Source organism: Schistocerca gregaria, chromosome 1, assembly GCF_023897955.1.
Source record: "Schistocerca gregaria isolate iqSchGreg1 chromosome 1, iqSchGreg1.2, whole genome shotgun sequence".
In the NCBI taxonomy this organism is placed as follows: Eukaryota; Metazoa; Arthropoda; class Insecta; order Orthoptera; family Acrididae; genus Schistocerca; species Schistocerca gregaria.
The window spans coordinates 160420022-160439775 of record NC_064920.1 but is presented as its reverse complement, the minus strand read 5'-3'; the positions used below and the strand labels follow the sequence as shown (position 1 = coordinate 160439775).

The 19754-nt window shown below is 38.7% G+C and overlaps 1 protein-coding gene across 1 annotated transcript in view; it reads left to right on the top strand.

Annotated features, from left to right (window-relative positions):
* The window catches only part of LOC126335442 (ribosome quality control complex subunit NEMF), a 63960-nt gene extending 44912 nt beyond the window's left edge, over window positions 1–19048 (top strand). The window contains exons 11-17 of the mRNA XM_049998729.1: window positions 832–1026; window positions 4070–4182; window positions 15503–15725; window positions 15806–15921; window positions 16121–16263; window positions 16361–16701; window positions 18631–19048. Coding sequence (XP_049854686.1) covers window positions 832–1026; window positions 4070–4182; window positions 15503–15725; window positions 15806–15921; window positions 16121–16263; window positions 16361–16701; window positions 18631–18829 — 1330 coding nt within the window. The 3' untranslated portion in view covers window positions 18830–19048. The remainder of the gene's footprint in view (window positions 1–831; window positions 1027–4069; window positions 4183–15502; window positions 15726–15805; window positions 15922–16120; window positions 16264–16360; window positions 16702–18630) is intronic.
* Window positions 19049–19754: the final 706 nt, after the last annotated feature.

Here is a 19754-nt window from a genome sequence, read left to right as displayed (position 1 = left end):
CAAGGGTGATTATGGTTAACTAAACGGGGTTTTTAAAATTAAGCGTCCAATGTCTCTGAAACAAAGTTCATTACAATCAGTGTAGATTCCAGCACCAGTATCCATTTTTGGCAGTGAGACATGAACACACTGTTTGTTCAGTTATCATTCAAGAGATGTGAATTGAAAATTACTAGAAGAGACAGGAAAACAGTCAAATGGATCAGGGAGTAATCTGGAATGCAAGCAGTAATAGCATAACAACTGTAATAAAAATTAAACAGAAATATTTGGAACAAGGACTTAGATAAATGGATGGAAAATAGTCCAAGGAAATACTTTACTGGGTTCAGAGAGGCAATGGAAGACAGAGACAGTGATATGATGAAAGGTATATAAATGTAATAATAATAATAATTCAGAATTAAAGTGACTGAGTGTAACTGGAAACTATAATGTATGGAAAAATCCAGTGGAGTTATTTATTTAGCAGTATACATCAAATGGTTGATGATGATAAACACAATGATGCTATTAATTTAAAAGCAAATACTATTTGCATTGATATTTCAATGAATGACGACAATGTTTGGCAATGCAGTTTACCTGCAGTCCCACCTCCCAAAATGTTTGTCATTCCTGTGACAATGAACTCTAGTGTTCTCACTGTTAAGTGCTAAACAGTTGTCAGATAAATTATATTTAAAATAGGAAGTAGCTTTGGTGGAAAGGAGAGAAACTATTTTAGCTGTGGATCACTCATGCCTTTGTGTAGGTACATCTGAATTGTTTTATCATCCATTTTGTTAAAGATGTAAGGTCATGCCCTAAGTTTTATTTCTTGTTCTTTAGTGTAGCATGGGATGCAAAGGTTGTGACCAGTGCTTGGTGGGTACATAGTGACCAAGTTTCTAAAACAGCACCAACTGGAGAATATCTGACGACTGGAGCCTTCATGATACGTGGAAAGAAGAACTTCTTGCCACCTTCCCATCTAATCATGGGCTTTAGCTTCCTTTTTAAACTTGAAGACGATTCCATACAACGGTACAGTTTAAAATTAGTAATATTTTATTCAGCTTTTGAATCTGATGTTAATAATTGGAATGTGTAGTTTACTCTTCAGTTGTGTAAGATATTTGTTGCAGTAATATACAAAAATGAGGAAAACCAACCACTCTTGCACATTATTATGCACACACAAAGATAATACAGGGCGAGTCAATTGCTCCTACTGTTTTATGCAAACCACAATACTACATCTGGCTTTAAGAAACCAGGCATGAGATTTTCATATTCTTTCGCTTGCTACGTGCAGCCCATGTCCTACAGAAAAAATGAACAGGACCTTATTCTTTGGGGTTGTAATGGGATACATTTTATCTAGGGGCTATAGTTTTCGAGTTATTCAAGCCTTATAACAAACCCCTATTCCCACAGTCAGCCCCCACCAGTCAGCATTTCTAGCATGCTGTTCATGGCATTCCCTCCTACCACTGTACAACGTAAACTTGAAGTTTGTTACTGAAAATTTGTTACTGCATTAAAATTTGTTACTGCATGAATTATTTCCCACCTTCAACCTTTATTGCTCTTCATTGATTGGCCTTATTATGCCAACAGCTTAGTCAAGCACTTACAAATTGTAAAACTGACTTTTGTGTAAATTTTACCCAACAGTTTTGTGAATTTTAACAGAATAAAATAGATAATTACCTCATTGTATTCATGAGGCCTTCTGGCTACAAAACTACTGTGCTTCTAAGATTTAAGTTTGGATCAAATTATCATTGTGATTAGTTTTAGTGTAAAATTTACAAAAGTTGTTTTTCTTTCATTACCTTAGGGGCACATTTAAATTAATTACATTAACAAAATAGCTGGCTGTGCAGGGCAGCATAATAGCCCAATCAGTTAGAGACCAAAAAAAGTCATATATCAGGAATAGTTCGTGTAGTTGAAAATTTTTGTGCTGTGGTTGGAGGGAGTGCTACAAACAACATACTAGGAATCCTGACTGATGAGGGATGATTGTGGGAATGGAGATGCGTTTGAATGTCATTTTTATATTTTTTCCTGAATAATTCAAAAACCGTGGCCTGCAGCAAAAACATATCTCAGTACAAAATTTAACTAAATAGCATTTCGTACAAAAATGTCCTGCTCTTTTTTTCTGTAGGGCCAGTAGTTTGGGCATAATGAGCAAGAGAATATGAAAATTATGAACGTCAAGTTTCAATTCCAAGTACAACATTACTAAGCGCTGTGCATTTCAAAATACAATCATCAGACAGAAGCTGTGGAATGAAGTGTACAAGAAATTAATGACAGAAGTGTACATCTAAGTATTCCAATATACAGTAATTTCAAATAGTATCGTACACTACTGGCCATTAAAATTGCCATACCACAAAGATGACGTGCAACAGACGTGAAATTTAACCGACAGTTAGAAGATGCTGTGATATGCAAATGATTAGCCTAGCTTTTCAGAGCATTCACACAGGGTTGGTGCCAGTGGCGACACCTACAACGTGCTGACATGAGGAAAGTTTCCAACCGATTTCTCATACACAAACAGCAGTTGACCGGCGTTGCCTGGTGAAATCTTGTTGTGATGCCTCGTGTAAGGAGGAGAAATGCGTACTATCGGGTTTCCGACTTTGATGAAGGTCGGATTGTAGCCTATTGCGATTGCAGTTTATCGTATCGCGACATTGCTGCTCGCATTGGTCGAGATCCAAAGACTGTTAGCAGAATATGAAATTGGTGGGATCAGGAGGGTAATACGGAACGCCATGCTGGATCCGAACGGCCTCCTATCACTAGCAGTCGAGATGACAGGCATCTAATCCGCATGGCTGTAACGGATCGTGCAGCCACGTCTTGATCCCTGAGTCAACTGATGGCGACGTTTGCAAGACGACAACCATCTGCAAGAACAGTTAGACGACATTTGCAGCAGCATTGACTATCAGCTTGGAGACCATGGCTGTGGTTACCCTTGACGCTGCATCACAGACAGGAGCGCCTGCGATTGTGTACTCATTTCGAATTACTATATATTAAAATACTTAGGTGCACACTTATGTATATCTTCTGTCATTAATTTCTTGAACACTTCATTCCACGGCTTCTGCCTGCTGAAATTTTGAAATGCATAACACTTAATAAAGAATTGTGCGATAAAGATCTGGTTATATTTCAGAGTTGTGTCAAATTTGAAAATACATTTGTTATTAGAATAAAACAAACTGTTGCTTCTGTATATGAATAAAAGAAATGTGTTCAGTGTATTCTTTGCTCTTACTGTCATTCAGTGCTGTTGTTTAATCTCCCTTTACCTTAATAACTACAGACCTCATGTGTTCTTGTATTTCTTCCTATTTCCTCCAACATTCCATACTATTTTTAGCTAATATGTCTCGTGTCTCCCTCTGTCCTAATTGTGTATGCTGTCAGCATACGAATATTTGAAAATTACTGGTGGATGTTTCTTCTCATTTGTGCAGCATCTCGCTTGGTGTTCCCCTCCCCCCCTTCTTGGGGCTTACAGAAATGTATACTTGTCATTATAAGGTGGTGGTTCTTGATACCTTCTTCACTTCTTACGAACTTATCTCAACAGTAGGCCAACCCCCATTCAGCATTTATGTTACTTTTCATAGTGATTGCTCATAAAGACATTTTTAGATGAATGTCCAAGAAACTCATTTCTAAGCTCTGAGCAAAGCAGTTTGTATGACAGAACTTGTTCATGGTTACATTATTAAATATTTATGTGAGCTTCTACATCATACAATGTGAAAATAATAGAAACTGTAGACAAATCTGTCTGTGTGTATTCATTTGCCAAGCTTAAAAATAACATTGTTTATGGAAGCAGCAGTTTGTCTCAGACGTATAAAAATCAGTTTTCATAAATTAACATATGTTTTATGGCTGTGCAGTTAGCATGATGTTTTATTATTTAATAACAGCATCTGTCATAACAGCACAGTTTTATTTGATAATGATATCTCAGATAAAGATTTATGCATGTGATGTTCATTTTATCAGGTTAATTAATAAAATATACTGCTTTTCATAGGCATAAAGATGAAAGGAAAGTCCGAAATGTTGAAGACGATGCTATATCAGCAGTAACAGATATCTCAGCAGAGCAGGACCAAGAGATAGAACTGGTTGATAGCGATGATGAAGGTATGAGTGGGATTTCTATCCTCTCAAAACTGATGTACTTATTTGTGAAAGTTAAAGCTGCTGCTTCCACATAATTTTCTCTTTTCTTTCTTTTTTTATATTCTTCTACCTCCTTTCTTTACATATTTATTCCATTAATTCGTTTCTTTCCCTTTATAGATATTCTATCAGTTTTCAGTTACTTGACTATAATTTTGCCTGTGACTGTTTTAACTCTTATTGCTACCCTCTTTAAAGAAAATAAATAACTTTTTTTATAGTCCATAATGTACTATTTATATGTTGAACATTCTTTATTTCAAAAGTTACTTCCATACACTGTACTTGATTTGAGATTCTGATGAACTAGCTCTACTTAACAACTGTGCCCTCTTTCCATATCTTTTCTGGTTGCTCACTTCTTTGTAGTTTCCTTGAAATGCAAGTCCTAGTACCAGCTTTTGTGTGTTTTTGTTAAGTATTCATGAGCAATTGAATAGAGACATACACAAAGCAATGTACAGGACCTCCTCCCACCCTGATGACAACCACAGTACATTGTCAAATGAATTCCATAAGATACCAAATGTGTTGGGAAGGTGTCCTGTTATATGACAAGCTCTACCATGTCCTTTGTGCGGCTCAACATAAAATACCAAACTACAGATGCAGAGGTCTCAGGTTCGATCCCTGGTCACTCTGATAGTGTTTCTATTTTTACTTTTTTTTGTCTGGCAGTATTTGTTGAGGTAAAAAATGCTGAGTTGCCCTGCGGTTTAGAGTCCACATTAAACCATAGGTTCACTTATAACGGGCTGGGTAAATCAGTTCAGAACTTGAACGAAGGAAAGGGTATGCCACCTTCTAAAATACGTGCCTAGTAAAGCACTGTGGTGTTTAAACCAACCTTTCAGTTGATGACAAATTTACCTTTTTATCACATCCAAGGACTGTTCCTTAAACATTTCTAACACAATTTGGGAATGATGTGGTGGTGCATTTCTTGCTGAAGGTACAGAGACGATGAGACTTCTCAGTTCCCTATCTAAATCTTAGGTGGTCATGCCAGTTTTTATACAGGGTGTATATGACTCGGGACAACTGAGAGATCCGGGAAAATCCAGGAATTTTTTCATCCGGCAGAAAAACGGGAAAAACCTGGGAATATTTTAGTAGTCCAGGATATTTTTTTTGTTTTGGTTTTCAGTTAAATTTTGGTAATTTTGACTGGTAAGAAATAACGCTCTAACAAAGGATATTACTGCATCCCGCTACTGCAGAATAATACTGCACCAATAAAACATGAACGAGAGAAAAAACTAAAATAAAACCTAAGATGTGAAGGAAATGCGCCATGTACGCAACAAAACACAGTGCTCATATATGCATCTGCCAGTAGCAAAATGTGTCAAAGGCTTTAGGAAGACTGTGCAATGCTTCATAACAAGAAATTGCCTCCAGTGGGCATGACGTCCCAACTGTTTACGTTAGATTCGTGTGTGCAGTTGCGAGCGGGCCCATACACATGCGCAGTTGAGTCGCACATGTGCATACTCCTGCTTCTGGCCACAAAAGTGTGACTGTTAGCTGTATAAGCAAGATGTGACCCGGAAAAATTTTACTGGTGTGCGCAAGCTGCCATATCCACTGGGAGCAAACTGGGGTATCTGTCCCGGGCAGCAATTTTAGTCAAGCATTAATCGCCTTGCTGAACAATGAAGTTATTTTTGTCTGTTTACTAAAGAAATATGGTTTTATTTATCTTTTCCGCTGATGCAGTCAATTTATTTGAAACGAAGTGTTTAATTTTACACTATTGGCTAGTTTCAACTTTTCGCTGCATTTCAAAAGAGCATGCTTTTATGTTCTAGCACGTATCGCATTATGCCATAATAAAGAACAAAAAATGAGATAATACAGTACTCGTGCTCCAAGAAAATTTACAACCAAATCTGGACATACGAAGGTGCACTTTAAGCCGAATTAGGCATTTTAGTATGGTTCACGAAATTCCTCTGATGTCTTGTTTCTTTTATGACATAATATAAGATCTTTTAATGTTTTACACGTACGAACATATGGGCTTCCTGCGTCATAGTAGCTGCGCAAGCACGGTGAAGCCTGTTATCTGGCGCTCTCTGGCAACTGCTGAAACAAACCTCTTTCTAACAGGTCGCGGGAAAATATTGCGAATTATTGATTAAAAAGCATTACTTTCAAAGTAAATTTCCTTTTACGCAAGATGAACTAAGTGCAGAAATGTGTGATGAATTTCTTACATCACAGAGCCTTTGACTGTAATAAAAAAATCAACTATTTGATGATGACCATTTAGTAAAATATTTGAGCCCAGACGATCAGACATTCATGTCGGTATTAAAAATTTTACTGGCACGTTTGTGTGACGTATCTTAAAGTGTAACACTCGCAAGAAAGATCAACATGGTACTTGAAAGTTTAGCTTCTCTTGCAGCTTATTAATCATCAAGACCATTATTATATGTGAAAGCCCTGCTTTTCTTGTTGCAACACCATGTGTATTAATTTACACCATTAACTTTTCCTATTTGCGAGTATGTGCCACTTGTCAGTAATAATGCTATAAGCTGACTACATCACGTGTCTTAAGCTTTGAATGTCCGCTGTATCGGCTGGCGAGATCGCGTGACATGAGCTATGACTGGCTTATAAAATCGCATCGCAATCTCGCTTTCAATGCTTCGGAAAGTAGCATGCGGTGTTTGGTGGAATTCGAATGTATACTTTCGTAATAATTTCGCAGCTTATGGTCTCGCGGTAGCGTTCCCGAGCACGGGGTCCCAGGTTCGATTCCGGGCAGGGTCATGGATTTTTCCTGCCTCCAGATGACTGGGTGTTGTTGTGTCGTCGTCATCATCATCATCATCATCATCATCATCATCATCATCATCATCAACATTCATCCCCATTACAGTCGGAGGAAGGCAATGGCAAACCACCTCCACTAGGACCTTGCCTAGTAAGGCGGCGCGGGTCTCCCGCGTCGCTCCCCTACGCTCTGTAAAGAAGTATGGGACTCATCATCATCACTTTCGTAATACCAAAATGTGCAGTGTACGTGGCCTTTTTTTCTGAGTTTCGACTTATAAATGGCGAGAAATTCTACGCCGGTGTATAAAACCAATACCGTTCAAAGTATTGTAAGTTTTACAGTTTCGAGAAAAATTATACTGTCACTTAACACGGAAAAAGTGTATTTTCACCCGGAAGAACGTGTGTTTTTGCCGCGCGGGATTAGCCGAGTGGTGTAAGGGCGATGCAGTCATGGACTGTGCAGCTGGTTCCGGCGGAGTTTCGAGTCCTCCCTCGGGCGTGTGTGTGTGTGTGTGTGTGTGTGTGTGTGTGTGTGTGTGTGTGTGTGTGTGTGTGTGTGTCCTTAGGATAATTTAGGTTAAGTAGTGTGTAAGCTTAGGGACTGATGACCTTAGCAGTTAAGTCCCATAAGATTTCACACACATTTGAACATTTGAATGTGTGTTTTTAACCGGGATATCTGGGAATTCTTTTTGCTTGTCCACGTATACACGTTGTTATAGCACGAGTAGGGGCGTGGTGTACTTTGTACACCACTTGTAGCCTTTATGTCACCAAGGTAAACATGTATCATCAAAAATGTTGTGTACTCATTGTTTAATTAAACAATGATACAATGAACTTATGTTATTGAGTTAAATCATTGTTTACTCAAACAAAAATAAAATAAACTTCCATTGTACCACTCTGTTGCCATGTACAAGTGTTACCCCACAGTAATGACCCTCTCGGAATATTAAACAGTGTAGTTGCATCAGATGCCTGCACAATGCTACTAATTATCTAATTATCTAGTAGACAACTAGTCATTGTGGGATTGTGCTGCTAGTTTGGAATCTGGTCATTTTCTTGCACATTGCAAAATATTTCTCACCAATCTCCCTGTTTGTTTTGTATTACTGCAGCTCAATTGTACATATGACAACATAACTTATCATTGTGTTAGCTGAAGCAATGGAAAGGAGTAGATATGGGCTTTCAGTTGTAAAACAAAAGTGGAACAGTACATAACAGTGTTGTTTGTGGTTGGTACACTTTATACATCAGTGCTCCCGCTTGAGGGTTAATCCCACATAAAATTCTCCATGTGAGAATAATTCAACCATTTGCCAGTACAGTGCCTGTTAGTGTGGAAGACACATTGTTTCATTTGATTTTTGAAGTTCTTGTACCCTGCCATTATTGTTAGTTGCGCTCTTTTTTTTTATTGTCTGAGCCATGCCCGGCTCGCATTGATGCTGTTTGTTCTTTGATATTTTGTCACAATCGATTGACTACTTATTTCTCCCTGAGTTACTATCATAACAAGTTGCTGATTTGCCTCCATCAGTGGCAGCAGCAGCACTTATTGATACTAGTAGTGTGGTACCATCTTTAGAGTGACCACTATATTTCTGTGTGTGGCAGTCGGTCAGATGTGACAGAGCAGCGAGGAAGTCTCTGCAGTGCGAGGTCAGGCCGCGACTGCTGGCAGCATGCATGCGCGGTCGGATTGTGAGGCGCTAGCTGCGAGAGCTACAAAGTTCGTTGCCCACCGAATCTGGACACTGAAGTTGAGTGATCAGTTAACATGTTATAAAACCTCAACTGCTGTGTCATCTCTTCGTTCATTGTCGGTTGTTGCTTCCTGGGATGTTCCGGCTAGCAGCAATGTATGGTGTGTTGAAGTCGGCCAAATTTTGCAGCCATCTTCCTGTATGGTCTTTAACTATTAAATTGGTTGTTACTTACCAATGAAGTGCACCAGCGGTTTTTTCTGCCTTGTGGCCGTTAACGCCCCAGTTACCTGCCTTGGTCATTAGCATAGTTTTCTGGCAGTGTGTTTTTCCTCACTGTGTTAATGCTGTCCAGCACGGCGTGCAGTTTGACAGCCTTTTAGTTGTTTTTCATTTTTTTCTTAACGGTGGTTTTGTGCCTAGGCTGTTCTTAGACGCCAATTTGGAAGACGTAGTGCTGCTGTTATCTTCATCCTTGGCTCATACTTTCCATTGTTGGTTCTTCAGTCGTACCTGGGTCGAGTTGCCATCCGACTATTTAATTTTACTCTTGGCTGCCTGTCTCACTCCACCTTACGCTAGAGCTACTTCCACAGGCCGACCCTCGGAACACTTCTGAGCACCACTGTTCTGTTGTTTTTAGATTGTGATTATCCTTTTAGTTTGAGGTACTGTGCGAGGCCTTCAACCAACTTAAATTAAAAATTTGAAGATTGATTTGTTTTATAACTAAAATTTTGAAAGTTTGTTCCATCTGAAATTCTTGTTATCCAGGCCCTAAACCACTGAGCTGTTCAATGTTTTTTGAGTGGCCTTCAGTCGAGTATTTACATGAAATAATTTTTTTTTTTTTTTTTTTTTTTTTTTTTTTTTTAAGTAAGGTCTTCAGCTACATGTATTCTTTAAAGCAATTTTTTTTTATAATTTGTGTTCAGGCCTTTAGCCGTTCTTGTTTTTGGTGTGGTTTTGGGCCTTTAGCCCAGGAGGTATTGCAAGTTTTCTTAACTAGGCCTTCAGGCATATTGTTTTAATTTGATCCTTTTAAGGCAATGTGTAATTAAGTGGTTCTTAGGAAAATAAAAGTTTGTGTGTTTTGTGCCACTAACACTAACAGTAACTGAGTACGGCCCCCTCCACAACCATAACCTGATCCGCTCTATCACGCGAAACCAAATTTCACTGTCATTAATATTCATGGATCAGTGTCCACAAAAAAGATCTTTTTTGGTACAATTTTACAAATTTTTAAGTATGGTCATTAGTACAGTACTTCACAATAATTGACACTGTTAAAATCTTCTGTCAGGTGAGAACAATGGGAAAGCTCTTGGAGTCTCTGAACATAGCATATCACAGAAACCTGTTCATATGTGCCAGTTGGGGAGGTGGGATTACTGGTTTCAAGAACTGCAAGTAACAGTCTGAAGGTCATGTCTCCGCTAATGCACAGCCGTGGCCTGTGGGTTTTGCAGAATACGTTGGAAGCATCAATGGCCCATCATTAAAATACACTCCTGTGTAGCCATCTATTTCATTAATTCCTCAAGAAGCTAATCCAATTGTTGTAATGTGCAGGCATCCAGTAACTTGTTGTTGTTGTTGTTGTTGTTGTTGTTGTCTTCAGTCCTGAGACTGGTTTGATGCAGCTCTCCATGCTACTCTATCCTGTGCAAGCTGCTTCATCTCCCAGTACCTACTGCAACCTACATCCTTCTGAATCTGCTTTGTGTACTCATCTTTCGGTCTCCCTCTACGATTTTTACCCTCCACGCTGCCCTCCAATGCTAAATTTGTGATCCCTTGATGCCTCAAAACATGTCCTACCAACCGATCCCTTCTTCTAGTCAAGTTGTGCCACAAACTTCTCTTCTCCCCAATCCTATTCAATACCTCCTCATTAGTTACGTGCTCTACCCACCTTATCTTCAATATTCTTCTGTAGCACCACATTTCGAAAGCTTCTATTCTCTTCTTGTCCAAACTAGTTATCGTCCATGTTTCACTTCCATACATGGCTACACTCCAAACAAATACTTTCAGAAACGACTTCCTGATACATAAATCTATATTCGATGTTAACAAATTTCTCTTCTTCAGAAACGCTTTTCCTTGCCATTGCCAGTCTACATTTTATATCCTCTCTACTTCGACCATCATCAGTTATTTTACTTCCTAAATAGCAAAACTCCTTTACTACTTTAAGTGTCTCATTTCCTAATCTAATTCCCTCAGCATCACCCGATTTAATTTGACTACATTCCATTATCCTCGTTTTGCTTTTGTTAATGTTCATCTTATATCCTCCTTTCAAGACACTGTCCATTCCGTTCAACTGCTCTTCCAAGTCCTTTGCCGTCTCTGACAGAATTACAATGTCATCGGCGAACCTCAGAGTTTTTACTTCCTCTCCATGAATTTTAATACCTACTCCAAATTTTTCTTTTGTTTCCTTTACTGCTTGCTCAATATACAGATTGAATAACATCGGGGAGAGGCTACAACCCTGTCTCACTCCTTTCCCAACCACTGCTTCCCTTTCATGCCCCTCGACTCTTATGACTGCCATCTGGTTTCTGTACAAATTATAAATAGCCTTTCGCTCCCTGTATTTTACCCCTGCCACCTTTAGAATTTGAAAAAGAGTATTCCAGTCAACATTGTCAAAAGCTTTCTCTAAGTCTACAAATGCTAGAAACGTAGGTTTGCCTTTTCTTAATCTTTCTTCTAAGATAAGTCGTAAGGTCAGTATTGCCTCATGTGTTCCAACATTTCGACGGAATCCAAACTGATCCTCCCCGAGGTCTGCATCTACCAGTTTTTCCATTCGTCTGTAAAGAATTCGCGTTAGTATTTTGCAGCCGTGGCTTATTAAACTGATAGTTCGGTAATTTTCACATCTGTCAGCACCTGCTTTCTTTGGCATTGGAATTATTATATTCTTCTTGAAGTCTGAGGGTATTTTGCCTGTCTCATACATCTTGCTCACCAGCTGGTAGAGTTTTGTCAGGACTGGTTGTCCCAAGGCCGTCAGTAGTTCTAATGGAATGTTGTCTACTCCGGGGGCCTTGTTTCGACTCAGGTCTTTCAGTGCTCTGTCAAACTCTTCACGCAGTATCGTATCTCCCATTTCATCTTCATCTACATCCTCTTCCATTTCCATAATATTGTCCTCAAGTACATTGCCCTTGTATAAACCTTCTATATACTCCTTCCACCTTTCTGTCTTCCCTTCTTTGCTTAGAACTGGGCTGCCATCTGAGCTCTTGATATTCATACACATGGTTCTCTTCTCTCCAAAGGTCTCTTTAATTTTCCTGTAGGCAGTATCTATCTTACCCCTAGTGAGATAAGCTTCTACATCCTTACATTTGTCCTCTAGCCATCCCTGTTTAGCCATTTTGCACTTCCTGTCGATCTCGTTTTTGAGACGTTTGTATTCCTTTTTGCCTGCTTCATTTACTGCATTTTTATATTTTCTCCTTTCATCAATTAAATTCAATATTTCTTCTGTTACCCAAGGATTTCTAGCAGCCCTCGTCTTTGTACCTACTTTATCCTCTGCTGCCTTCACTACTACATCCCTCAGAGCTACCCATTCTTCTTCTACTGTATTTTTTTCCCCTATTCCTGTCAATTGTTCCCTTATGCTCTCCCTGAAACTCTGTACAACCTCTGGTTCTTTCAGTTTATTCCAGTAACTTACAAATGAAATACCTTTCCCCATGTTTTCATTTGTCCAGAAGTGATCTAAACGCTGTTTTGCTGTCTTTAGTTTATTTAAACAAGTGTTCATCATGAACCATATTAATCATGGAGCTAACAGAGATTGCAGCTGCATGCAAAGGGACGTGTCATCTATGTTGGATTTTAAACTGAACAATTTAAAACAATATACAAACTGTTCAAGTTGATAGTCTTCTACAGTATATGCAGAACCATTCACTGGTTTCCAACAAACTTTCAAAACATACAATTCTCCCTCAGCTGATTTGAATTTTCAGATCATTTAACATAAAATGTGAAAGTGGTGGCAGTTTTCTTTGTAAAAATCAAGGCCAAATCAAACAACCACCACTCTTTGTATTTACATTCATATGAAATTATAATTTGCTGTAATATAAATTGACTACTTATGTCTGTTCTAAAAATGATCCATGATACTGAATGAAAAGTCAACAAGCCAGAAGTTTATTTAAAAGTGGGTTAACACTCTAACATGCATTTGATTTTCCTGTACTACTCCCTTTCTTAGTGCTGTCTCCTTACTGGAGGTTGCTGACCACCATGGAGTACGTCTTCTCTCTTCTTGGCCATTCTAATCAATGAGGTAGGATCTGGGCCATTGAGCCACTTACGGGGATTCTGCTGTCAAAATACTCTTCTCTGACCAGATTCGCATTTTTAGTTTTCTTTGATGGTGATTTTTTTGAAATTGGACCTCTCATTTCCAAAAAATGAGTCCGAAACCCCTTCTTTCCTGCATTTTATTGTGACTGGCTTCAAATCATTAAAAAAAAAAGTGCCTAAAATCTGTGCTTTAGTGTGTTTGATGTGACTGACTTCAAATTGTTCAACTGTTTGGTGTAGTATGTCTTGACTGGTCACATGATCTACAGGTGGGGGTCTTTAACATGTGCCCACATTCATTTCGGATACCTTGAGCTCATTCATGGATGAAGTTTCTGCCAGTATCTCATCTCCTACCTGCCAGACTAAACAGAAGCTCTCCTGCAAACCTTGCAAAACTAGCACTCCTGGAAGGAAGGATAGTGCAGAGACATGGCTTAGGCAGAGCCTGGCAGAGGTTTCCATAATGAATTTTCACTCTGCAGTAGAATATGCACTCATATGAAACTTCCTGGCAGATTAAAACTGTGTGCTGGGCCAAGACTCGAACTCAGGACCTTCGCTTTCATGGAGTGATCTACCAAAGTACACAGCTTTATTTCTGCCAGTACCTTGTCTCTTATCTTCCCAAAAGCTCTCCTGTGGAACTTGCAGAACTAGCAGTCCTGGAAGGAAGGTTAGTGTGGTGACATGGCTTAGCCACAGCCTGGGGGATGTTTCCAGAATTAACTTTCACCCTGCAGCAGAGTGTGTGCTAATATAAAACTTCCTGCCAAATTAAAACTGTGTGCCGGAGTGAGACTTGAACTCAGGACCTTTGCCTTTTGTGGGCAAGTGCTCTACTGGAATAGTGTATTATCAACAAGTTCGAGGATCAGTAAAAGCCCTGTGTGTGGCTGAGATGTTATAATAACTCTGTCAGAAAAGATACACTCAGTAGTTATGTATTTCATGTGCACCTACATGATGACATTATGTGAACTAAAAATATGTACCAATCTATGGATGTATTACTTTATTTACACTAGTGGGATTAATAAATGATACAATAGAGAAAATTTTGAAGGTATTGATTGAAGTACTTCACGGATTTTCAAAGAATTATGCATTTCTTCTGTGCTGGTCATATGTGCATTCAAAACATCACATGGCAGCTGTTTGTTGACGGACATATTTCTGACAATGACAAAGCTTGTTTAAAGCCATAGGATATCACTCTGGGCTTTCTGTGGCCTTCTGGCCCAAGAATTTTGCATATGAAATGATAGAAATATGAATGGTGTATTCATAAGTTTCTCTCTCTCACTGTATTTAATGATGCTCTTCATATATTGGTGACGATGAGTTGCAGATAGGCACAACGAAAATACTTTTACAATGAGGCCTTCGCCAACAATAGACAAGACACACACACACACACACACACACACACACACACACACACACACACACACCTGCAGTCTCAGGCAACTGAAATCACCACTGGTTTCAGTTGCCTGCGACTGCAGTCATGTGTGTGTGTGTGTGTGTGTGTGTGTGTGTGTGTTGTCTATTGTTAATGAAGGCCTTAATGGGCAAAAGCTTTATTTGTGACAGTTTTTTTGTTGTCCAATCTGTAACTCAGTATCTCCACTACGTGATGTGTAGCAACCTTCCTTTTCGTAATATTGTTACATTCCTTCCTGGATTTTCCATTGTATGATTTAGTGACACTCCTCTATAGATTATCACTTGCTATCAAGCTCAGTGTTTTTCCCCCCCTCCACATTACACTATACTTGTGTTCAATAGGAGTGGGGTCCAAAGCCCTGTCTGGCCATCTAGATTTAGGTTTACCTAGATCACCTAAAGCTAGTGCCAGGATGTTTCCTATGAAACAGCAACTGCCTTCCCTAATCTGAATATGTGCTCATACTCGAATGTCTTCATTGTTGATGGTGCATTAAACCCTAATCTTTCATCCATTAACATTGTATTCATTTGAAACTTCCTGGCAGAATAGAATTGTGTGTTGGACCAGAACTTGAACCCAGGAACTTTGTCTTTTGCAGGCAATTGCTCAACTGACAGCTATGTGAGCATGGTTCATGTCCCCATGCCACATCTTTACTTCTGTCAGTACCACATTTCCTACTTCCAGACTTAACAGAAGTTCCCTGCGGTATCTTGTGGGATTCATTTCACTCAGAAATATGACTTTGCATCTTCAGAACATTCTTGGTTATCCTTGTTTTCTCCCCTCCAACTCTCTCCTGTCTTTAGTCAAATGAAGGACTCCCTAGTTCTGAAAGTCGGAATCCCTCTCCCTCTCTTTTGTGCTATTGATGGAAGCGTATCTGTTCTCCACTCCATAAGTTGAATTTTTTCCATCAAGATTTTAGTGGTCTTTTTTCTTTGTGATTTCTGCATGTTGTGTGTTATTGTAGGAGATGGTGACAAGTCTCATGAGAAACATGATGAAGCAGTTTCCCAGGAAAACAATGAAGATGCAGAAGACCTACAGGCTGATGAAAGCACAAAAGAGATGGAAGCTGTTGAAGCAGCCCAAGGAGATATGAATGATAGTGATGCACCAAATGAGGAAGATAATGCAGAGGGGCAACCAATGTTTCCTGATGTGGAACTCAAAATTGAGCACAGTCTTAACAGGCAAGCAAAAGGGATTAACACAATGAAAGTGTCATAGTTATCAGCAAAGTTGACTTTAATTACTTTAATCACTATTTCAGATTGAATCTTCATGTAGTAAATAAACCTCAGAATGGGGTAAATGATACAGATGATCAGAAAATGGCTAGCAGGCATCAAAACAGAAAGCAGAAACCAACACAACAGAAAAATGAAGGTAAACCAAAAACTAAAAAATGCAACTGTTCTTTCTTATGTACTACTACTAAGACGGTATGACTCATCCCTATGAAAATAAAGTAGTATTATTATGTACAAGTGTAGTATTAATAGTTATCATTAATCTCTGTAATTTTTGTCACAAGTTAGTTGCATTTGATCCATGTAATGTTGAAGTAATTATCATTATTGTGTAGTTGCTGAAGATTCTGACTCAAAATCTGGTAGCAAGTCTCAGCAACAGTTGAAACGAGGACAGAGAGCAAAACTGAAGAAAATTAAAGAAAAGTATAAGGATCAGGACGAAGAAGAAAGAAAGCTACGCATGGAAATTTTGCAAGTATGTATTATCCTACTTCCAGAATTACATTAGTGATTTACAGTGATGTATCTTTTACACACATTCTGCACATAAATTCTCTTAATATGTTTTTCAGTCAGCGGGCTCTCCAAAGGACAGCAAAAAGGGTAAAAAATCTGCAAAGGATGCTAAAGGAAAGAATCAGAAAAGTAAAGGCACTAACGGAGTTGTAGCTTCTGCTGAACGGCAGCAAGCCGAACAGAAGAGTCGGCCACGCCCGGCACCAAAGCCTAGCAATCAGGAGCATGGTGGGGATGAATCTGATGGTGGAGGTGGAGGTGCAGCGGAAGAAGTGGAAGTGACGGCAGCAGCTGAAGTGGACATGTTGGATTCTCTCACTGGTTGCCCCCTTCCAGAAGATGAACTACTATTTGCAGTACCTGTTGTAGCGCCGTACACTACACTACTTAACTACAAGTCAGTATCTATTAAGCATTTTATCAAAACTAAAATAAAAAATTAAAATTAAAAATATTTTCAATAGAGGAGAACTTCTTATAAGTTACCAAAACAGAACAGTACTACAGGCTTGTAACTTAAAGAAACACAATTGAACCTGTACCTTTCACCCTGCATAAAAAGTAGGGGCTAGATATGAAACAGAAAAATAGCGTGGGGAAACAAAGAGGGGAGTGATTAATGTGGTTTAAGTTTGAGAAGGTAGTGTGAGCGAAAAGCGTGTTGGAGCCAGTCTCTGTTTCCAGAGTTAAGGAACTTTAATATATAGATGACTTAAATGGTGAGAGGCCTCAACTGTTTAGTACAGATCATTTGTGTGTTTAAACTACGGTGACTTTGACCATGCTTGGTCGTACAGTACTCTCATACAGTTCTTGACCCGTAGTACTCAGCAAAGTAGTTGCTTATCCCATTTACTGAAATCAATAGACTTGAAGTTAGCATTGCCAAAATTTATTGCCAGCTGTGGGCACACAATGAATGATGTTTCATAGGAGACTGTAGTAAGACATTTTTTTGAAAAACTGAAGACTGACTAATCACAAATTCAAGATTGATGTTCTCTTCTTCTCCTTTATTAATTTGAGTTCACAGAATCTTCTATCTAGTGTATTCCGTGAAGCTGTGGGTGGCAATGAGGACACACTGTTGTGCCACCACTGAAGTCATAGCATTGGCTGCTGTGCCTCCAACAGTACCCTCAGTCCAACGAATGCCTGAAACAGAAGAAACAAAAATACAAACGGAGACAAATGTATACAATACATAATAAAAACATGGGTTTGCAGAATAACATCTTTTATAACATTAATCAGTACAAGAATAACACCATAACATGACATGTTTATTCATTCATACACAACACAGGGAGCATAAATTTTAAAATTTCTTCACCCTTTCTGTGTTACTGCTTATTGAACTTTTTGTCTCTCTGGGTCCAAAGTTTAAGAGTAGCTTTTTTCACTCTTCAACAGATGTACTTGCTTTGTTTCTTATTCCTTTTTTCTAATGCATAAGTGTTGAAAATTTGGAAATATAAAGGCTCAACTTGTGATACATAAGAGGCCTTGCGAGAATAGCAGAGTTTACATTGGCGAGACACGTTACATTGTTAAAAACAAGTACTATGAACGTGGCTGTGGCTGCTGTTAAGCAACTTGTTGTCATAACGCTGCCAATACTGGTACTGTGTATCCCTGTTGATTATTTTGTTCTCTACATGTATTTCAACTGCTTCTTTAATGAATGCTAAAGGATCTTGATCTCTAAAGAATTCATACTCTACTCTGTATCTAACGGTTGGCAAAAGCAGGTTGTTTTTTCCCCCCTCGCTGATCTAGTCTGGTGTGTTGTCTTTGTTCATATCATTCTTCTTAAAATATGTAACATGTTTGGATAGTTCATGATTCTCCATTCCAACAAAGTGTCTTATACTAGTGGCCCCCCTTAGTCCAAGATTGTCTTTTACACAATTTGGTAACAGGAGACACATTTCATTCTGCATTTCTTGAAGGGAAAACACATGCACGCGCGCTCACACACACACACACACACACACACACACACACACACACGAAGTACAAAGCAGGAAGGCTATTCTAGTTGAGTTTTCCATGTTATGTAAATGCCTACAATGTTTGATACTTTTGAATTGAAATGCACAGTGAATTTTCTTCTCAGAATAGCCATCTGAGCAAGTCTAGAAAAAGATAAGTCCTCAGGATATTTTGTTATGTAGTTCCAGTAGAGCTTGGGCTTGTACCCCAACAATATTTTCAGTGCCTTGTGTAATTTTCCATACTTTATGCATTACAGTGAGACAGATAAAATGAAAAACTGGTCAGTAAAATCACACTGTTTTATTTATAGTCTTAACTATATTTGCAGGTTCAAAGTAAAAATAACACCAGGAACAGGAAAGAGAGGAAAGGCTGCCAAAACTGCGCTCAATGTGTTTCTCAAAGATCATACCACAACTGCAAGAGAGAAGGATTTAATAAAAAGTGTTAAGGATGAAGACCTGTCCAGAAATATACCAGGAAAAGTTAAGATTTCGGCACCACAGTTGCAAAAACTGCGTAAATGATATTTTGTGAACTCTTTTCTGTATGTACATTGTACACGATCATATAGGAGAAAATTCTGATTTTACGTGTTAGAATTGTAAAAGGAAAATGAGATTATGACACTAAAATTGTTATGCGTACTGTTGGAGAGGAATAATGTCTTTCATTGGGTATAAGTTTTGGAAAACTTGAGCTTATATATATGCTGTGCTTCATAATGAAAATAAAGATTTTTTTTTTCTAAATGTGTTTTACTGTTGCTTTTCTTATATAGTAACATTTCAAGCACTATGACAAAGCCCTTTGCTGTACAACTAATAAATTTGAAACACCAAGCAAGAACAACATTACTTCCCCCACTTACTTGATACCAGCTAAATGGTAGAAACGGAGCATAAGAAAAGTTAGCCACCCTAAAAGACTAATGACTTAAATTGTCCGACAGTACTTTACCACTTTGGCCATGTGACTTTATGCCCTGTTGGTGGGGAGCAGTCCTGACTGCAACCTTATGTACACAGTAAAATATGCCATAAGGCACATACCTCAAAATTCTCACACACTACTGCAGAGATTGTGTCACTCTTTCAGAAAGAAACAAGATATGAATGAAGTGTTATGTCAAACATTTAAGTATAGAGCTTCAAGAGCCACTCAACAGGACAGGGGTTGTTACAATGCATCACCCCTCACATGGTAGGGTCTACCCCTGAATATTCCATGTAAGAGGTTACCTGCATGAAAAATTCAGGGTGGCCAGAGCATTGTCTATTCAATCCCTGTGATTTACAATATTTCCATTCCCCCTTTTTAAGGTAAATGTCTCCTAGAGACAGTTGCTAAAGCACTATATAAATAGCTGCAATAATGAGTGGAGGAACAGAAAATAGCAGATTGGGCAGCTACACATGGTAAAAAAATCAAAATGCTTGTGACTTTTTCATC